Source organism: Ambystoma mexicanum, chromosome 3p (genome assembly GCF_040938575.1).
Source record: "Ambystoma mexicanum isolate Mex_15411 chromosome 3p, UKY_AmexF1_1, whole genome shotgun sequence".
In the NCBI taxonomy this organism is placed as follows: Eukaryota; Metazoa; Chordata; class Amphibia; order Caudata; family Ambystomatidae; genus Ambystoma; species Ambystoma mexicanum.
In genome coordinates, this window is record NC_090925.1 from 292612198 (window position 1) to 292634209 (window position 22012).

Genomic DNA, 22012 nt, shown 5'->3' on the forward strand with positions numbered 1-22012 from the left:
TGTCCAATAAGAGTGTGGGAACTTTACAGGGATTAGATTTCCTTGTATAGGTTTAGTCAATCCTATTTGGGAGGATAACTTTGTAACTAAATATGTGGGAGTGTGTTAAATGTTGCAACAATGTATAAAGTGTAACTTTTGTGTAGTTCGAGCAAAATCTGGTTAGTTCTGTCTCTAAGGAGGCGTCTAGCACCTCCCGGCCGTATGTATATGATGGTGAGCTTATTTTGAGTAGAGAGATCTGAGGTCCGATCCCCACAATTTATTTTCCCTCATCCTTATGTGCCCTCACATCACTTCTTTCCTCCTCCTTTCTATGATGTCCGCTCAGAGGCACAACAGCACATTGATATTTCTCATCGATTGGATTTAAGGAAAGAACGGGATGGTTGGATTTAGGAACAGAACATTTGCTATTCCAAAGGAACAATCACATGCTCAACAAGCTATTTGTTTCTTTTACGAGAATGACTTGTAGTGCACACAGCGTGAACTACACCGTTGTACCACCTCTGTGACAATCCCAGGAAGGACTTCAAGTCGTGGGGAGGTTCCCTTAATGCACTTCTGGCTTGAGAATGCGCAGACTGGGCCGATCTGCTATTACAGTGATTTAGCAGGCCAAAACTGCGTGTGGCATATGGAGCAGTGCAAGAAGCTTTGCTACTGCGCAGCGATACTTTGTTGCCATGGATCCTGTTCAGAAACCGCCTGCTTACTGAAGCTTGCCCTGACTTCACTCACAGACCCTTTGTTAGCTCTTGGAAGGATTATAATTCACCTGCTGTGGTTCTACTCGCTATTTGCTTTACTTACTGGTGAAGTATTGTACGCCACCCACATGCTTATCTGTCCTGGAGCAATGTGGGGTCTAATAAACCATGTTTCTTTTCTGCTGCCCAGCCTCTCCTTTTCTTTGAAGCTAAGACTGTGATTGGGGCACACCCAGGCATGGAGAATGCTGATACTGAAATGGTCATTACTATCATGTAGAGGGACATTGGCCAACCCGTTTAAAAAAAACAAAATAAAACTCATTTGAACTGCTTTTTTACTCTGAGGGTCCACAGAAAGTCCGGGAAGGGGGCAGATGTTGCATGTAGACACATGCATGGCTCTGTAAAAGAGATTAACTTTGTGACTTATTGTTTCCTGCCTCTTGTGCACTGTACTGTAAAGTGGCCTTGTATAGCACACTGCTATTTTGGGGAACTTGTTGTGCATGGACCTGAATGAAAAGGGTGTGGAGGTGGTTGGGGCATCAATGAGGTAGAGGAGGTTGAGGCAGATGCGAAAACTGAAATTTTGATGAGAACAGTATGCATACCCAAAAAATAAACACACTGGATGTACCAGAGTGCTGTTATGGTTCGATATAGTTTGTGATTGGGACAATGGGGAATGGATTTTATCCACAGGAGAAACATCAAGATCTAATAAATGACAGTGCTGGGACGATAGATTAGCTGCTGCCATGGACGTGGGTGTGATAGAGTGAAAGATATGGAGGGCTGTGCTCCATCAAAGTTATTGTGGAGATAGTAGGCATGAGGCTGCCGTGTGCTTGGTGGTCTGTATGCGTAGTTCAAAGTTGCTAGAAGATGAAGAAATGAGTCAGTTAGTTGGAGGAAGGAGAGGAGATTTGGAATTAAAGAAGACTAGTTTTATTGCCCTTTTAAGTGTTCGACTGAAACTTTTGGGTTCCTGTCTGCTGTTGACCCGCATCAGGCTTAGTGAAGACAAAGCTTTAGAGGGCCTTTGAGACACTGATTAGGATATTTTTCAACTTTGATGCAAAAGTGAAGGTTAATCCAGGATGCATAAGCATCCGTCTATGTGGCTGATTTAGTACATAGGGCGGTTGGCTGGTCTGAAGGGTTTACCAGATGTGTGTTGAGAGATCTTTTTTGCAAAGGCATGAGATGTCATTTTTCATGTGTAGGAACTTGATTTATGGATTTCCGTAAACATATTATTAATGAGATATTCTTAGGATGAAGGGCCTCAAGTCATTTTTTCATATGTGTGCTGTGAGTCTGGAAACTATATGCATAGATGATGAGTGACAAAATGTGTGTCATCTTTCTAATAGGAAGAGAGACAGAGAGAGAGAGAGAGAGACAAAGAGAGAGAGAGAGAGAGAGAGAGAGAGAGAGAGAGAGAGAGAGAGAGAGAGAGAGAGAGAGAGAGAGAAACTCGCCATATGGTAGGCAAGTCATGTCAAAGATGACTTCTGTGGGAGTGCACATTACAGATGCCGTTGACAGCAGCCCATTGTATTCTGCTTACCATCAGTGGTCCTGAATCTTGTGCTCAGAAGTTCATCCCCTGAGAGTTTTCCCTTTCTTCCAGAAAAAGAGACCCTTGGGCAGCCTGACAAACTGAAAGAAGAACATTAAGAACATTAAGAAGGATAAGGTACTTAATGGCATAAGTGACTCAATGCATATAATGTTTGTGCATATACACTTTCTTTTTCAGAAATATTACCAAATACACATATTAAGCATGATTATTTACAACACAAGGAGATTCCCTCCATAAATGGAATACATTAAAACCCCAAATCAAGCGTATTGTGGTGGGTCGGAAGAAGGGGTCGGACACGTTGAGGACATATTGCCTTTCTTTAATGAAAATAAAAGGAAAAATACCTATCTCTCCCTATTACTAAAGGGATCACCCTGTCTAAACTAACAAAAGGTGCTTGTCTGTTGTCTGGAAGTCTAAAAAGTATAATATGTCCTCAGTCTCAAACCTAACTCTAGCTGACCCTACCACTAACATGAATAACTCAAAATAGGCCAAGAGAATGACTCTCTTCTCCTGGTCGTCTCTCTTCATTCATCCCAGTGGCATTCTCTTTGAGTCTGTATCTAATCTTCTGTGGTTTTTGATACACTCTTTGAATATAGGTTTCTTTAAGTTATCCTCCCTGATAGCCTCTTGAGGTTGTCTTCATGAGTTCTGTAGCTCATCCCATATATTTGTGGCCCTTGCATTTTCTTTAATACCAGCTTTACAACACTTTTCCTTGAAATACTTTCTCACACTCTGGTCTTCACTTGTATATCTCTTAAATTTGTGTGGGTTAACATTCCCTTGGTTTTGTATGGCCTTATCGAATTTATGAGTCACTCTCTCCTAGGTTCTTGGTATTGGTTTCTCTCTTTTATCAATCTGTTCCCTTGACAGTCTTATTTCACAATACTTGTTAAACTTATTTGCTGTGGGCTCGCTAATGTTCGACTTTCATACTTGTAACTTTGAGTGGTTTCTCTCTTTCCAATAGGTTGCCCCGGCGGCTTCCTGCCTGTCCCGTTCTCCCTGGTACCTTTTCCGAAGCAGGGCAACCTTGCAAAGCATGGGGCACACTCAGGTATTTGACTTCATGGTTGCTCTTCTCTGTGTCTGCTTTTGCTGGCGTAGCATTCTCGGATCCTCTGATCCAAGGTGCCGTCTATGTCCGCAGGCAGCAGGGAGCCGGCAGTACTCGCTTCTCTGGTAGTCTCAGCTTCATTAGTTGGGCATCTCACCCACCACGAAGAAGCCACGGTCACGTTACCACCTTGCACGGGTCTTAGCTTCCCATTTGGACGACTGTTCTCCCGTTGCAGGATTTGTCAGCTCTCTGGCATCTCACTCTGTCATTCCTAGACTTCCCCTGCATACTAGACTCTTATCTCCTCAAAAGAGTTACTTGTCCCAGTTATATACACATCTCCTTGGTATGCCATTTTGTTCCCACATCGCCTGAGGCCAAACATAAGGATGACAGATTGATCCTCAACGCAGGCAGTCCCATATATGAAGATATGGTATTGGGTCTAAGGGATTCCTCATCGAAAATGTAGTCCTTGTCCCTAAGGGGGACTCACTCCCATTGAGATCCCATGTGCCCATACCACTAGGGAGGCTTTTGGGGAGCGGGTTCACCGCCCTAGCCTCAAAGTGGGTGGCTCCCCCTTGGGGAGAAGGGAAAAATACCCTTGACTTGTCACAGTATACAAACTGTGTGAGCAGCTTACGATGGTATCATTATAAAGGACTACTAAAGTGTAGCAAAGGGAACATTTTTACGCATGGTTCCATGTAGAGGAATTCTCGGTGATCCCGCTCTTTTCTAATGGCAGCTCTTAAATCCATGGTGTACTTGAATGAATGTGTACAAGTGAAGAACAGCTTCATCAGAAACGAGATTCAAAATGGCAAGCCATTATCTCTAAAGAACTATGAACATGTTTCGACTGCAATTGTATGTGGGCAGATTTTATTTAGAAGTAATTTCTCATCAGTCGGAAACAGTTTCTTTCACAAGTAAAGTAGCTTCATAGGGGTTGTGCAGTCAGTATTATGCTTCCAGAGTTGCTTAATGCAGTTGATTGTAATTAAAACACTCTTTTTTAACCCACATGTAATCATCAGATAGTATAGTGAACATGATGACATATCAATTTTTTCTGACAGCAAAGTGTGCAAAGCCCAGTTACCGCTGGCACGCTCTAGCTTTTATGCCTACGGATCCTGAATCCGCTGTCACTAAAGTAGAAAATAAAAGTGTCTCTGAATGCCAGCAATTTGAAGAAAACCAATTGCAACATTGGCCGATTCTCCAAAGTTCATGCCTGTTTGGAATTCTGGAAAATCACATAGAATCCTCTTTTCCAATTACTGGTACCCAGTTCTGGGCCTTTCCAAACTAGCCCTAGTGCTACATGAACGAGGACAATAATATCTAGCAATACTATTTAAGCGCCTCATCCAGCCCTGTCTCGGAAGGTACCTTACAACACTGAAAGCATCATCAATTACCTACATGGAAGCCCATACATTCTGATGTTAGGAAACACCATTTCATCGTTCGATTTGATATATTTAATATGAAAATAAAAAACAAAGCATTTTAATTATTTGAGATGAGTAAGTCCATTACTTATCAAACTGTTTTCATCGAAGAGGATCCAACACTGACTAGGTTATTCTAATGTCTGAATAAGAGGCTTTTTTGTTCTTAAGATTTTGATACTGTTTGGGTGCGTTAAATCAGTTTTCAGAAACATGAATGGCAGAATATGTTCAGAAAACATAGCGCTACATTTTAATGTTTTTGGGAAAATGTAAAACCTCTTTCGTGACAGGAATCTACCAGGACCCAATGGGAGAGCACAGGCTACATATTCTGTATGCAAGTTTTAACATGTACCAAAACACATAGAAAACTATTGACCACCACGTATGTACTGCAATTAGCAGGGCCAGCTGTACTTATTAATCAGCCCAAAGCATTATTTGCGGTTGTCAAATCCTTGACGCTGCAAGTTAAATCTCAGTCTTCTACCTCCCCCTCGCAGGAATTCGGCAACTCGCTTTCCTCCTTCTTTGACGACAAGATAACCAACATTTGTAAAGCCATTTACCCGACTTGTCCTCATGTGCTGCAGCTTGGTGTCTCTTGCTGCCTTCCCAGCATTCCTGACACAGCTACCTGTATCTGGGCTGATTTTCCAGTGTTTTCTGATAAAGAGGTCGTGGCGGCTATAAAGAGTTTAAAGTCAGCCTCCCCCAGTGACCCTATTCTGCTTTCAATTCTAAAAGATGTGTCTGATGATGTTGTTCCGTGGTTAGCCAGGGCTGTTAATGACTCCTTTTCCTCAGGTATGATTCATGATAGTCTTAAACATGCTCTAGTTATTCCACTGCTTAAGAAGCCTACTCTGGACCCATTGGTCCTTTCCAATTTTTGCCCCAGTTCCTTGCTTCTTTGTCTGATGAAATTGCTTGAGTCTCTGGTTTCCCCTCTTCTTAGTACCTTTTTGGAGTCCTCTAGGTTTTTTGATCCTTTTCAGTCAGGGTTTCACCCTGGGCGAGGTACTGAGTCTGTGATGGTTTCATTTGTGGACGATCTGATGCGTCTGGTGGACCAGGGTGGGGTGGGTGTCTTGATCCTGTTTGATCTGTCGGCTGCTTTCAACACCATTGACCATGCCATCCTGGTCGCCCATCTCTCCTCTGCCGGCCTCTCTGGTCAAGTGCTGGCCTGTTTCTTCTCCTTTTTGGCAGGATGTTATCAATCGGTTTCCTTGCCCTTTTTCTATTCTCCTCGTGTCTCCTTGTTATGCAGAGTCCCTCAGGGCTCCTCGTTGTCCCCTACTTTATTTAACATTCAGCCTTTGGTTGTCATTATCCACGCTCATGGGTTTCTGTGTTATTCCTATCCTGACGATATGCAGATTATTGTGTGTCTCGACCTCACGCAGCCTGAGGCGGCGGGTCGTTTGAGGAGTTGTCTACAGGCAGTGGGTGATTGGATGGCTCTCAACTGGCTTAAATTGAATGGGGAGGAAAACAAGGTTTTGTTGGTGGGTACTGCCACCCCCTCTCTGTTTTCGACCCCTGAATTCTGGCCTGTGAGCCTCAGCCCTTTTTACCTTGCCATTTATTCTGTGAAGGACTTAGGGGTCAACATTCCGTCCTCAGTATACCTGGTCGAACAAGTTTCTTCCACTTGTCAGAAGGCCCATTTTAAATTGAGGACCTTATGGAAAGTCCTCCCTTGCATTCTGCCAAAGTTTCATGCCCCTGTAGTTTTATCTTTGGTAATCAGTAATATTGATTACTGCAATGTGTTGTACTTAGCTCTCCCACATCATCTGCTCCAGCATTTGCAGTTGCTGCAGAATTTGGCAGCTAGAGCAGTTCTCCATCCTCCATTTGGCACACATATGACTCTGTTTCCGCGCCAGCCTCATTGGCTTCCAGTCGAACAACGCATTAAGTTTACATTGTTGTGTCTGGTCCATAAAGCCTTTTAAAAAAGGGGAGCTGAATATCTTCAGTCAAAGTTTTTCCCTTACAAACCCGCTAGGTCTCTTCATTCTGAATCCCTGAAAACTGTCCTGCCCCCGGGGTTTAGACTCTCTCGGGTAGGGGGGAGGTATTTTTCAGCGGCGGCGGCTAAGCCATGGAACACCCTCCCTTTCTGTCTGCGTGATATTAAGGCCCACCTTCCTTTTCGGCAGGCTCTGAAAACATTTCTTTTTTAGTACTTTTTAGTACTTCTCTCCTGCTAGTCACCTCCATCTCTACAGTGCAGCGCCATGATGTCCCCGGGCAAACGATGCGCTTTATAAGTATACATAACATAACATACTTGCAGCACATTACCCGCTGTGATGCTTGCAACAAAGACAGCTATGCAGTGCCTACATACTAAGCATACCTGCGGTGTGTGAGGAAGCTGCCGTTAGCGTGGCCAGAGCCGTCACATCCCGGGGTGGGACAGGATGGACCCTCATTCTTCAGTGACTTCCAGGAGAATGCAGAGCCATTCAGAGATCCTTCTTTCTGACGCCGTGCAGCCAGTGGGCATCCAGATGCACTGCGGTGAGAGGCGTACTTGCCACTGATGTGGCCAAGCCCATCACAACCTGGCACAGGGCACCTAAGGAAAGACAGTACATTTAAAACTTTAAAACACTGTTGCATCCTTCAAATCATAAAAACACCTCAGCAGGAAAGAATAAAGCCTAGCACTGAATACAGTAAAACCGATATACTATAGAAATAGCTTGTATGGTGGTGGGCATATAACATAATGCCATAATCCACATTAGCTGTGTTCTACTTTCACCAGGACACAGTCCGGGCTCCCACTGATGGTACATACTACTGTCTCGCCAATTTTAGGAAAACAGGAGATTTTCAATTGTTGTCAGTGCCTCCGATTACTAATAAAGCAGGGGCGGATTCTGTTATGTCAAGATCAGGCTGGCATACGACTGCTTATTGCAGAATTGTTTTACTGGAGGAATAGCTCTGTGACCTCCGGAGCAGGCAATTTTCTTTCATCTATTGTGGCACCAGACTAATCTATGAGTCAGGTGGGTTGTTCATACCATCTGCTCAAATCGCCAAATTTTTGTGAGGTTAAGTCTCACTTTTTCAGCACTGCTGAAAACAGCGAGCTTTTGGAATTGGTTTGATTTGATTTTTTTTATTTTGGATATTAGTAACGCGCTCAGAGCGGACTGAGCCGCATAAAGGCGCGCCTGGAATATAAACAAGTCACTAAACAACCGTACAAACAGGAATCTCTCCTGACAGAACAACAAGAGTCCCCGCTCCCCATCAATACCCACGTTCCCCTCATGGCCCCTTATTTGAAAAGCAAGGTCTTGAGAGCTCTACGAAATTGATGTATTGATACATTTGTGGTACTATCACCTCTCAAGTGTCCTGAGCATGGGGAAGACACAATTACTTTGGCCAATATGAATCCCATATTCATATTATTTAAGTAATGCAATACCCTAAATCAACGTAAACTCTGAACTCTCTCAGAAAACATGTACTCTTCTGTTCTTGTGTATAGGTGGCGCAGTGATTTTTGATGTTTTGATTTAATCGAGCAAGTCTTTTGATAACCATTGGTATCTCATCTCTCAATCCAGGGACACACGTCCAATGTGAAATCTCGACATGTCAAAATGAAAGAACTAGGATTAAGGAGAGTCAGTGCAAACGAAGCAGAGGCTGCTCTTTATATTTTTTTAAATTTGTGTACCGGTGTTGCTGGGAGGAATTAAATTACAGAAGCTCTGAGAAGCCCTGATGAGATAGATTCTACTGATAACAATCCAACCGATATGTACCCGCTCATTGTAATGAGGGGAAAAATAGTGAACATGCTAGAAAACCTGTGAAACAATACTTCTGCAGGTTGTCCCGCATCCACACTATTTTGATACAGATTCCCCACACAAAGCAGGAAAGCAGCTATGTGCGTTCCTCCGCTCCATACAGGAAATGTGCTTGCATCTCCACCTGCATCAGTATTCTAATGCTGGCTGAGAGGCGGGTATGCCTTTGGACTTTGCCTGTTTTTAGAATATGCTAAAAGCAGGAACAGCCTGCAATGATCCTCTGTAGTGGCAGTTGTTATTATCGAGCTTCATTGTGGGCACATGCGTGCACGGCAGAGATGCAGTCAGGTTTTGCACATTAGGAGTAAACAGATTTGGGACCCCGTGGTCCTTCTGGATTGCCATGCCTATTTACTCCCCATGAGGAAATTGACGGAAATGCGGCAGATAGATTCTCCGCCTAAAACCAAATGAGGGCTTTAATATTTACAGATAACTATTCACATCTGTCAACCCATGGCAATATGGATACAATCTGATATCCTCCAACAAGCTTAAATCCTCCTCTTTCCACTGGCAGTGGCGGGAATCAAGGGTGCAGTACAGTTCGTAATTTATGACACTTAAAACATAGTTGTCAAGCAAGTGGAGAACTGAGGAGGAAGTTAGGGAAAAATTGAGAGCGAGGAGACAATGAGGATGAGAATATTTTGGCAACTGAGCCATCATAGGATGTCTTGGGGCTATTGTGGAAGGGCACGCATGCCTCCATTTTTATTCCGTGTTAATTTAATATGGCAATGATTATCAAGTTCTGACGTGAAGGAACATGCAAAGATCGAAATTCGCCTCCAACAACTGGACGGATACCCATGCTACCTAAAGAAGTTAAGGCTACCAAAAGATCTGCCACACTTACTTCATCAGCTCGGGATCTTCCTTGTCATCCTTAGTGGGAGTTACTTTCAGTCCACCTTTCTTGGCACGCGGGCAACCTGACAAACTAACGAAAAGAAATAAGAAAGCAGACGTTTACAGCCTGTGTTTCTCCTTCTTTCTGCTCAGAATATGCATCTGTGCAACTATCATTGCCTTGTGCGGGGCACAGAGGTTGATGTAGTGTCTACGTAAGGTAAGCGGCTTTCAACAATCACTTAAAAAATAAAGTAAGAGTGGTAGGTTTGATGCAACTGTCTTAAAATTCACAGAAAGGTATTGCAACATAAAACCTACCCCTTATGCCACCAATATCACAGCTTCTATAAAGAAACCTCAGGGGAACATACATGCACGTTGCTTCATTGGACCTCCACTTCGTGTGTGGCTCAGTCTATATTCTTTTTACTCCAATTGGTGTACAATAAAATCTTTTTGTTTTTCGAGACGTAGAGTGCATTTGTGTTCCAAATGCTCTGCGTTTGGTTTGTGTTCTAGAAGCTGAGGAATAGTGTGTGAATAAAATAAACGTCTACCCTCTCTGTGCATGCACACGATTGTGGTTGAGGCCAACTCTGGTGCTTAGTAAATTCTTCAGTCGTGGCATAGTCTAGTGATGAAATCAGGAGATTTTTAACACAACCTTTCTCAAAACAGAAGAGATAGCTAAACGTGTAGCACTATGGCTTACCTTCTGTGTGATGCATAATTTCCTGTGATGTGACCAGAACCATCACAGCCGGGTGTAGGGCACCTGCAGAGGAAATGGGAAGACAGGTTTAACAAAGGCAGTGCACACAATGGCTGTAATGTGACTGCACGTCAAACTGAGGACATTAGTCACTGTCATATAGTGCTGTGCGCATGTGTTAGTAGCACATCTCTTTCTACTAGGTGTCCTGTGCTTATTCTATTGACCTTTACCCATATCCCACGAAGATGTGAACGCAGAGTATCATATTTCTGCTTATTGTAGAAACTGCTTCCTCTTGCATCCAAGATAATATGCCAAGGACTGCTTATAAGAGTAAACCTAGAGTATTGGTCCTGATGTTGCTGTCCCACTGGGTTTGATTTGGGACCTTCTTGGAGGGGAGTATGCTGTGTGATGTTTGGTGCATTTTGGGTGACCTCCCACTTTTTCGGTCCCCATAGCTTACACGCTTTGAGTCCTGGCTCTGAGAAGTAAAAGGATCTGCATCCTAGAAGTGAAAGGATTTATGTTCTGGTTGTAAGGAGATGGCCCTTACTTTTCCAGAGGTAACAGAATCCCCAGCCAGTAAACTAAATGGTGGAAGACCACCAAACCCAACACTCTAGGGGCTGCTTCATCCTATAAAGGTGGCTGGCTCCATGACTTTGGCAGTGTTGTCTGCGGACTTCAACCCTAAAGATTGAACAGTCTGTGCCAGGGGTACCAATTGATGGAAATGGAAAGGTGCAGTCAATAGAAATAACAGATCATGTTCTTGAAGCACTATAAGCTGCGTGCCTTGGGCCAACGAGGTAGGAGGCACTGTACACACAGAAGTGATGGGCTCTACTTACACACTAGAGGCACAAATATACGTACGGTGGTACATACTGAGCACTGAGGCCATGACAATGCTCTGTCTTATCTAATACTGACAGTGATCATAACTGAATCAAAATGCCAGTTCCTTACTTTAACCTTGCTATAAGCCTGAAATAAACAAAGACTCTAAGAAGACATGCGTGTCTGGTGGGACTAGTATGGACCACTGTCTATGTGTACAGCTTATTGGAATCATACATTGGTCCTGTAAAGAATTCACAGTTAACATGTCTTACATCAAATACACCTACTATTGCAAAACAGGACCCAGCATGCACGTATCATTTGGGGAACAAGCAAATGTTTTGCCGAGGACGAATATAACAGGATCAGTTATGGCTAAAACAATTTGAAGTCTGTAATTTTCAGATTACGTCAGGTATTTCACCTGGAAGGAAAACGTTGAGTAATTGGCTGCAGAATTCCTGAAAGATCCTGTCATATGGTCTCCAACAATGCACAAAGTCTGTTCCCAGCGTGGAAGCCCTGAATGTAAGGGAATGCAATGTAAAGAGATGTCGTGGGCATATAAATAATGTAAAAGAGGGCTGAGTCGAGTAATTATGAGATACCTACAGATTATTGGGCCAACAATCAAAATATAAATCTAAAGTAATTGATATGTAACATTCTGTCCTTAGCATGTGATGCATAAACACAGAAGATAGGGAGGGTTTTAAAGCCTCTGTTCCAAGCAGCAGTGAAAGACACATTTCTGGTTGTTCAGGTTACTCCGTGGCGCAAAGGGACATTGCTTCACATCGGAGGCCTGCTTTCAAGGCTCAAATGTCCCCAGTAAACGTTGGCCTCTTTTACACACTAATTTCACATATTTACGCAACACAATCAGCAACTAGGGTCAAAATCTAATGTATGTATCTTGAAGAGAAAGTGAAACAAAATGGTGTTAATTTGTTTTGAGTAGGCAGCTACTGGGCATTCATCCTCAAGACTTAAGGTACATGCCCAGGTTTCTAAGCTTACCTCTTCATTGCTTTTTTTATATGGGTAACCTGTCTTAAGATTCAAAAACGATGAGTCTACAGTGGAGCCTTTGGTGGTCCTGAAGCGTAACCACCTGCCATTTCTCACTTCTTTTTATATTATGATTTATGGGGTTAGATTGCATACACCACAATGAGGACCTCTACTAGTTCTGCTGCAAAGCCTATTTGCTCCACATTCCCCATGGCACCCCGCCCCTCTCCTCGTCCCACACAAATGGATTCTAACTCTCCCAGCAACAGTGAGCAACACTGATCAATGAGTCTCACAAGTGGCTCAGAGATCAGTTAGAGGTCCCATAACAGACACTGGTAGAAAAACGGTTAATTTACCAGAAGGAAGAAACCCTGTAAGGGGACTGCAGGACATTCCAATAGGGCTCCAACCAAGGAAATAGTACAGTTCATCCTCTTCCCTCATTGGGCGAGAGACATTGTCTTTTTGCACAGTCCGGTTTCTTCTATTTACTTTGACACAGACTCTTAAGAATGCCCTCTGAAAATGATTTCAGGCCAGTCTTTGGGCTCTTTACAAAAGAATCAATAAAAACTGGCCAATTTTAATAGTTTCCTGCAGGCCCTATAAGACGTACGTCTAATAAGTGGTAAAACGCAATGGCCTATTGTGGCTATGTTATTGGCTGGTAACCAGTGTGCCCACACATCTCTTTACCTTACAATGTTACAAGGCGGGACGACAGCAGAAGAGAAAGAAAGAAAAGCCAAAAGGTAAGCTGCCAACGGAAAATCTTCCCACAACGCAATGTCTCCCATCAAATCTGTCGGCAGCGACCAGAGTGGTTGCAAGACCGTGGATCTTTTAGGGGTGGTGACTTCCCCTCTAGTATTTCACCCCCACCCATTCCCAGCGGTGCTGAAATATATCTACCATTCTTGCCGTTTCTGTTTGCCCTTTTCCATGAATTTCCTATGACTTGTGCTTTTTGTTTTGGGTGTCCAATAATGTATGTTTTGCCTTGCTGGACTTTGTAAACATAGAAAAGAAAGGAACCAGCTTTTTGCATGATTATTCCAAATTTTGTCAATTGGGATGCTCACTTTCTCATCCTTGAATAGACGAAAGGCTAAGAGGACCTCTATGATTCAAACCTGTGATCCTTGCAGTAAAAGAGATCTCACAGGCTGTGCCTCCTTCTTTACCACCATTATGTATACAAAAGTGGCTTAGCATGCTTGTTTTGTAAAACATGCATAATTTGGCTTTAAGGACAGTATGTCCATAAGTATCTTAAGGATTTAATTTTGTATACAGCCGTCTAAGACAGCCATCATGGAAAGCCCATGATTTAACCCCCAAACTGCAACCAAGGACCTGGGCTGGACCCGTGGGTCCGGACATAGCAGCCGAAGCAGGTAGATTTTGGTTGGCGTGGCTAAGAGAAGAGGAGGAGACAGAGGAAGAAGCTAGAGCACGGCCACATGGCGAAAGGAGATTCAAGTTTTAGCGCAAACATACTTGAGGTCAGCAGAGTGAGCAGCCATGAGGTTTCTGAGGCTCTTGTCAGCAAGAGGGCAACCAGAAAGACTGAAAGAGAAGAGATATGATACCTGGGTAAGCCAAAAAAAGGGGGGGAGAATAGTACCAAACCGTCAGCGCTATCCAAAAATAAAGCCCAAAAAATAAACCCAAACGCCTGAGAATGGAAGGCTTTGCAGAGTACCATAGTGAGGAGACAAACCTGCGATGAGAGGCGTAGTTTCCAGTGATGTGTCCACTGCCATCACATCCTGGAGTTGGACAGCTAAACAAAAAAGGGAAAGACAGGTAAATCCTTGAGCGAAAGGGATCTTCAAAACAAAAGTTAATTCCAAAGAAAGTGAGAGATTCAATTACATGTTTAAAATAGGTGGCTAATTCTAAAAGGTGGAAGTGCACTGGCAAAGAATTATAGTTATTAAAGGGCTCGCACATATGGGTGTATTTCCTGTTCGCTAATTTTGGCACTTGATTTGTGGGAGGAGGGAATCCACTTTTTAAACTGTGGAAACGTTGTCAATTTAGAGTGAAGCAGCCCAGGTTCACAACAATAGTACGATGTGCTGACGATAACTGGATATTGCGAGAGATTGTGCAGGCATGATGTGCTACGAAGTAAAAATTCAGAGCAGGAACCAGTGACGTAAGTGGAATATCACTGTAACACACGAGGATATCTATAACAGGAGGAGATTAAAGATCTTCCCATAAAAACTCCATCTATAAAGACAAACTGGCTGCAAAATTAATACTTTTCTGGGCAGTACCACGAATGGCCAAAACCAGTTACTGTGCATTACCAACAATATTCTTAGGAGATGGACAAGCAATTGCCAACCTCAACTATTATTGTGCAGAACAATCTATTATCAAGACCACCGTTTACTGTGCAGAAGAAAACTATAAGCAACACCACACATTACTATATTGAAGCAAGAAGACCAGAGCTGCCATTACTGGGCAGAAAACATGATGAGCAGTATCACTGCTATAGGGAAATACAGCCTGTTACTGGGCAGGCACAGTAGGGACCAACTCAACCATTAATGGGCAGAACCAACAATGAGCAATGGAACTTGTACTGTGGAAGATGAAGATGAACCAACACCACTGTTACTGGGAAGATAAACAGTGGACATGTCACTGATTACCCAAAAGAATCAATAATTTCCAACTTCAAACTTGAATAACCAATACCAAAAATGACCACATCATTGGCTACTGGGCTGTATAAACAATGATAAACAACTGTTATTGTTTGTGACTAATAACCGTTAATTCCACAATTTACTGGACAGGACCAAAGTGGTTGACACACCCTTTACTGGACATATCTAATAATGGTCAACATTACCCTCTATTGTAAATGACCAACATTTGCCAATAACACCCTTTACTGGACACAAACACATATGATGACTAGTGCTCATTATCAGACTTCACCAAGAGTGTACAATCTTCCCCTTTATGAACACGAGCTACAATGGCCAATATTATCCTTTACTGGACATGATCAACAATGGCCAACACCACCCTTTGCTGGGCATGATCACCACCCATCACTGTATCCCTGCTCCCTATTATAACTCAATCTTGAAATGTATCTCAGTTGGTTGCTAGAGTGGGGCTAAAAGGAACCCCCGGATTTTGACCAAAGGATGTTCGTCAGGATGAGGGGAGCTGGTTAAGGCCAGGGGAACGTATAGGGAGAGCATAGAATAGCAAAATGGCTGCAAGCAGGCCGGAAAGAGATCCTGCAGAGATAAAAGTCCCATCGCCAACTAGGGCATGCCCTATTGTATTCATGAGATATTACTGTATTCCTGTGTATTTCTATTATTGTGTCCTTGCTCCCTGCTGTGACTTTATCATGAAATGTACTCCACTTATTTTGTGCTTGGGAGTTATATCCACTGTATTACTCTAAAGTCCTATAATAGCCCACCACTGTTCCTACTACTGTGTGGTTGTCATACAGCGCTGGGGAACTGGGAAATGTATTTTAATCTCCAAAGGTTATTCTCCTTATCATATGCTTATGAGTAGTTACAATACTACTCTTATGTGGGGTCAGGTTCACAATTTCTCTCTGTGGTAATTATCAATTGAGATGGTCTATGCTAAATCCCTAAATCACCGTATCCATATTTTCCCTTATTCAATTATGTATTCTTAGTTTATTTTATTAACCTAAAGTGTTACCCACTAGAACATTTCACACAACAGTGCTCAGGGTGTAGAATTTCAAACCACTATGGTGCCAGTCTTTTACTGCATACAGAAGGATGTAAACCCGCCACATTCCTCACTTATTCCCTGCATGTTTCCACTCAACTTAATTTTTTGCACACCCTACTCTCGACTTAGCCATGCTTGGCCTCTAAGCTTGGCAGTCCCAGTATTACTGTCTGGAGTTTTTGTTTGGTTAGGGAAAGTAAACATCTTTCAAAAGACAACGAAATGCCTTCCCTCATCAAGGGGTTTGCTTGAGCACACCTGAAGTCTACCACAAAGCCACTCACTACAATTATTAAGACCTATGTATTTTTCTTAAAACTGCCTTCAAGTAAATACTACCTTCTGTTATGACAGATTTGAATTTACATGTCTTGCACTCGGGGTCCATGATCCCTGTTGATGCTGTCAAGATACCTACAAATTATCACATATAACATCCATCTCCCGTTAACCTGACTCGCTTCTGCTGAAATCCCTGCCTCTTTTAAGTTTCCCCACTTTCCTCAACCCACAGACCAATATCCCTTTTCCTCCGCGCACTGCTTTCTGGATCCCCTGGGGGCAGAATACAGCTTCAGGCGAGCCTCCGCGATCTGAGACCACACTACACCGGGGGTTTGGAGAAGTATAAAAACTCTGTAACATGACATTACATAACATGCCCCACCATGATTGACTACCCGCAGAGGTCACTCCTTGCCATTGTGTAGAAAGCAGCCTCAACAGGGGAGTCTTGCTCACAAAATGGATGACAGACATTCTACTGGTTTTATTTCCATTTCATGATAGAAGTAAATAAATATATTTGTAATTGCAGAAACATCTTTGGGGCGGATTCTTCCTCTTTCTTGGACTTCGGTTTGCGCAGTGCAGGCATGGAGCATTGCACCCACAATGCTTCACTGTCCCTGAGCGGTACAGAACGAACCGAAAAAGGAAGAGCAGTCCCATACCTAAGTCCTTACAGTGGGAAGATACGTGCACATTTCGTCAGCTATGTCCACATACACAGATTGCATGGCAGCGATGCGCATACCTATATTACATTTCCCCGTCTCCTCTGCAGCATTTGTGTAATATGCAGAAATATCCATTCGTGTTCTGAACAAAATATATTAAAAAACTCAATCCATGCGGGCGGTTTCCGTTTTATGAACATATAAGTGTGTTCGATTTCTGGAGCTATTTCCTGGGGCATCTCATCAAAAGGTGATTAAAAAGTGCACATATGCACCGTTTTTGGTGTGACTCGCAAAAGCTATTTACCAAGCAGATCATCCATTGCATTGATCGGTTCCTTTGCATCATGATGGTGCAAGAACTTTATATCCATGAAAGCTTACGCCGTGCAAGAGCCACAGACTGCTCCTGTAGAACATGAACAAAGTCAAAGTTCTTTACATTGGAACCCTGTGCTAGGCACAGTTTCTAGCACCTCATACTGTTCCTGTGTGCACTAAGGGCACCAAAGCTACACACCATTCGGGTAGCTTGCATTGCAGGGCCTATGGAACACAACTAAAACTGTAACCATGAATCGATATGCTAGGAAGAGCTTTCACAACATTGTTCCACTTTGCCAGGTTAAATGCCATGACTGCATAATCACCCCAGCTGTGCGTTCTCATGCTAACGAAACAAAAAACGTCAACTACATGAGCAATGTTACATCACGTTTACAATTTTACAATTCAGCGAAAAACCGATGTGCAGAAGTCTTTGAAAACTAAGCAGACCTTTTTTAAAATCCTCATATTCAAATCCAAGTGGCAACCATACAAATAAAATCAGAAACGACATTTTGAGGAACGAGGTGAATTCTGCCAAGGTCCTCTCAGAGGATATGCTGGAAGTTGTTGGGTTTTTAGGGTCGGGATCTCATTCTAAGGGCCTGATTCCCAGAAGCCTTTTATAATGGCGCAGTCCCAATGAAAAATGCTCTGTGAATCAGGCCCCTAGATGGCAAGAAAATGGCTGACTAATCTCACGTTGTGTATTCATCGAGAACACAATGTTAATCATGGACCTCTACTGTACATTAGAAACGCTGCTGACACTGAAAAAGGCCTAGAAGCCAATGTCAACAACATGGCATTGACCCTTTCCAACCGACCTCTTCACGGAGAACACTTGGAGTAAAATGCATGCAGGATTTTCTTCATACACACGGGTGCCACACAAAACCATCAGTTACATAATCTAATATGGTGTGAGCTGCCCCTGGGTCCACGGGCACAGCAACATCCACCCGCATTATAGACCGTCTCCTGAAACTGCCAAAACGTTCGTACATTTTCTTTGTGCTTGGAAATTGTTACAACTTACTCATTCAGGAGGGATCCTCCTGCTTTCTTTGCTGCATCGCCCCCTTTTGGACTGGGGTACCCCCCATCGTGTACCGGCCGAATATCCCGCTGTGCAGCAAAATATCTGGGTGGGAGAATATCAATTTTTCACGTGAGTTAAAAGGGAGATCTGTGTGCTGCCAGTCAGTCAGTGCAGGAAGCAAGAGTCCATTGGAAGCCAACAACATCCTGACCCGTCTTAAAAAATTGTAGTGGGGTGAGCACATATTACTACATATGGAATGTCCGGGGTATTTTTCACTTACTATCATTAAATGTGTGGTTTTTAAATATTGTTGGATAATTATGTTGGTCACAATCCATGGCATCAGTTACTTAGAGAAAGGGCAGAGGGATGTATTCAGCCAGGGGTGTAGCACAGGGGTCTCCAATCTTTTCTTACATGAAAATGATCCAGATTTACTATCTAAAACAAAATGTCATCCACTGATGTAAATAGATCAGTCTGTGGCTTTCTTTTGTTATCCCCTGGCACAACTCGTCATACATAAGAGCCTACAATGCTGATTTTGAAAGGATCAGGTGGTAATATGGCTCATATTAAACTTTGGCTAAAAAAACACCTTTGGATTTCCCTTAATTCAAAATGGTCTCATATAATGAACACTACATATTTATTGCAAAGGCACTAAATGGAAGACATTGCAATGAACAAGTTATCCTGTAACTGATGTCTCACTGCTGAAGTTTCAAAATAATCTTTGAACACAGGAAAACCTGTGCACTTGGTGCTTGCATTCTTAGGCTAGCACTTTTGATATGATATGATATGGCATTTGTAACGCGCCTATACACAGGTGTTTAAGTGATGTAGGTACCTATCTGAAAGCTAGTCTTTTTTTTTACTCTCAAATGTGCACACTATTAGTCTCTGACCTGAGGAGCATAGTGCAGCCGTTTTGCTGCTGCAATTATTCCCATTTGCTTCACCCCATATCCCTTCCCTTGCACTCTTTGTCCCTGTCAACATCTTACCTGCAGGTCCACTGGGATACCTTTACACTCCCTTTCCCCTCTGGCCGAGTCATTCTATGGTGAACATAAAGAGAGGACTCTTGGGCTGGAGGGCAGTACCCGCAATGCATTATTAGTAGACAAATAAAGAGGACTGCCTGTGTCCCTGTGTCTTTCTTGGATTTCTGTGTCTCACCTTTTTGTATTTGTTTGTCACACTGATGTGGCTGGCATTGTAAACGCTGGCCAGACAGCTACTCACAGCCAGCTAGAAAGTTACCTCCGCTCCTGAGCTACTTACTGGCTGGAGACCTCTGGCCTAGGATGCCAGTAAAAGAAATGCCAATGAAATGCTTTCCCAAGCAACCATTCCTTGACACACTCTCTAGAGATGTTTATTCAATTGTCTTTGGAAATCATGTGCACAATTTTTATGACAGATATCTGACCAAAACACAGTCACTGAATTTCTGTGCACTGCGTTCTGGTACCGCCAACCTGGGTTCACTGTCTGGGATGGCTACTGGCTCATAATGGCAATGAAGATGGCTTGGTTGGGGTCTACCTCTTGCGTTTTACTCAACGCGGCGGACACCATTTGGTTGATCAGGATCTGGGCATTCCAGGACGCAGATTTAGTATTGCAGAAACATGAATGGAGGCCCTTCACTGCCAAATATGACTTGCCGAAATATTAGAGGATTTCAGAAGAAGAGCATATCAGCTCCATTTAAATAAATTATAGTAGTCAAGCTCTGACTCCAAAATTCTAAGAAAATGTAATTGTGGCTGGAATCTGACCCTCTTCTCTACAATGCTACTTGAGGTGAACCTGCATTTTCTCCATCTGAAACAAGTGTTAGTGAGGTTTCTTCTTTGCCCTTAACATTCTAAAGATTTGCTGTTTCTTTTAATCCAGCAGCCTCAACACAACAAGCCACTTCTTGGGCTTCCACTTCCTCTTGCTGGATTGTTGAAGAACTCTACCCCCTTTCTCTATTTGCCGCATTTGTCCCCAAACTTTTGACTTACGTGAGGAGTTCCTTCTTGTTGTCTTTGGACATGAACTTCAGTTTGAAGTTTGTTAAGGTGACCTCGCCAGGGTATTTACGATCCTCAAAGTTCTCGTCCTGCATTTCCTGATCATCGGCCTCAGAGGACGAGAAGGAAGCAGCTGCTGGTTCAGACTGTAGAGTGAAAAGGCAGAAATGGAAAGAAAGAAAGATAAAGGTCAAATTATTGACGGCAAGATCTGTTGTCAGTGTTAGCAATAAAACATGTGATGCATAACATTGCACTTTGCAGATCTCTTCTATCCAAATTCACTAATGGTTTTCTTTGCAACATCTGAGAAACGAAGCTTTCAGTGGACCAAAATGAATGAAGAATGAACATTCACAATAACTTGCAGTGACATTTGCTAAAATAAATATATATAAAAGAACACCTCCTTGGGTAAAACTCACAGGTTATAACCTACAATTTAGACAAGCTGTACTTGTAAAATGTGTTTCAGTTCAGAGGCGATGAAGCCCCTCACTTCTCCTGCCCATCCACATGTCTTGGATTATGTACATCTTATTATGGCACCTTTTTGTAATGTTTTGCGACACATTCCAAATGAATTTTTAAAAGGACTACAATTCCTGTGAATCGCCACAATCCCCCTAAATTTGTTTTATTTGCACTTAGTACCAACTAGTAAAGCCCCCAAAATGTGTTCATGATCAAATAACTGTGCATGAACATGTCAAGATTTGTATCTAAACACTTTTTGTTTACTATTACTCTGTCGGCACAATCAACAAAATCAGATGTTTTTGTGACAAATCCACCCCTCTTTAACAGGACTGTGATCACCCAATGCAGCTAGTAGATTGAGTGAGGATTCCTAGGTTTGCTCAGCATCTGAACTCTAGCACAAAACACATTCAGGATTTAAGATGAGATGCAGTGACCGTCCAAGAAAGGGGTTTCGTATCTGAATGGCCAGAAGTCAGGGGAAAGCCATACTGAAGGAGTGGAAACACACTGAAACATGCAGAAGGCGCCAACTGTGGGCCTACATGCATATCCCAGCGAACACAATACACCCAGTAGCTGGAATAATCTCCTACCTCCTCTGGCTCCTCCTCCCTCTGGCGATGTGGTTTGGTATAGTCAATGGGGCCATCCCAATCATCCTGTCGTGACGTCTGGCTGGACTGCGGTGAGGTCATGGTGCTGCTGCTGGCGCTTGTGCTGTTTTGGCGGTGAGACACGTCTTGGGACTTCATGCTGGGGCTGCTGCTGCAACTGCTGCTGCTGGGAAAGGCATTGTCCCGCTTCCGCTGCTTGTTCATGCTCAGATCCAGTGTACCGTTCTCATCTACTTCAATGTCCAGAGACTAAAAGGTTAAAGGGGAGATATTCCATTAGCTATTGCTAACTTTTCATGCTCTTTCTATCTATATTATGCTGCCGATAGATTTAATAGGGCATCGCTTGTGACACCAGCTTTTAATGCTGAGGGATAATGTTTTTAGCATATAGCAACCATTATTAGTTTGTGTATTCCTTGGGCAAAATCTGTGTTACCCTGAGATTGACGAAATTAATCCTATTTTGATTCATTACTTTACATTACCAAACAATCTACTTTCCATACTTCTGCCGTGAGCTATCCTCTCGAATATCTAATTGTATCTCTTCCAACTGGCCGTGGAGGGCACTTTGGTGCCTAAAGGTATCGAAAAACAAAGATCATTTACCTCCCAGCTGCCAATACCCCACCACTTGTTTGTTCCTAGCAATCCCTC

At 43.0% G+C, this 22012-nt stretch overlaps 1 protein-coding gene across 8 annotated transcripts in view; it reads right to left on the minus strand.

Annotated features, from left to right (window-relative positions):
* Positions 1-22012, minus strand: part of MYT1 (myelin transcription factor 1) — a 180111-nt gene that overhangs the window by 15172 nt on the left and 142927 nt on the right. For 4 of the 8 annotated variants that reach the window (XM_069650825.1, XM_069650827.1, XM_069650824.1 and 1 more), the window contains exons 13-21: positions 21332-21601; positions 20247-20401; positions 18220-18324; positions 13859-13921; positions 13636-13704; positions 10270-10332; positions 9562-9645; positions 7220-7441; positions 2290-2381 (exon numbers count right to left, since the gene is read on the minus strand). In XM_069650825.1, the coding sequence (XP_069506926.1) occupies positions 2290-2381; positions 7220-7441; positions 9562-9645; positions 10270-10332; positions 13636-13704; positions 13859-13921; positions 18220-18324; positions 20247-20401; positions 21332-21601 (1123 nt within the window). The remainder of the gene's footprint in view (positions 1-2289; positions 2382-7219; positions 7442-9561; positions 9646-10269; positions 10333-13635; positions 13705-13858; positions 13922-18219; positions 18325-20246; positions 20402-21331; positions 21602-22012) is intronic. The other 4 variants (XM_069650832.1, XM_069650829.1, XM_069650826.1 and 1 more) reach the window with 3 other exon arrangements.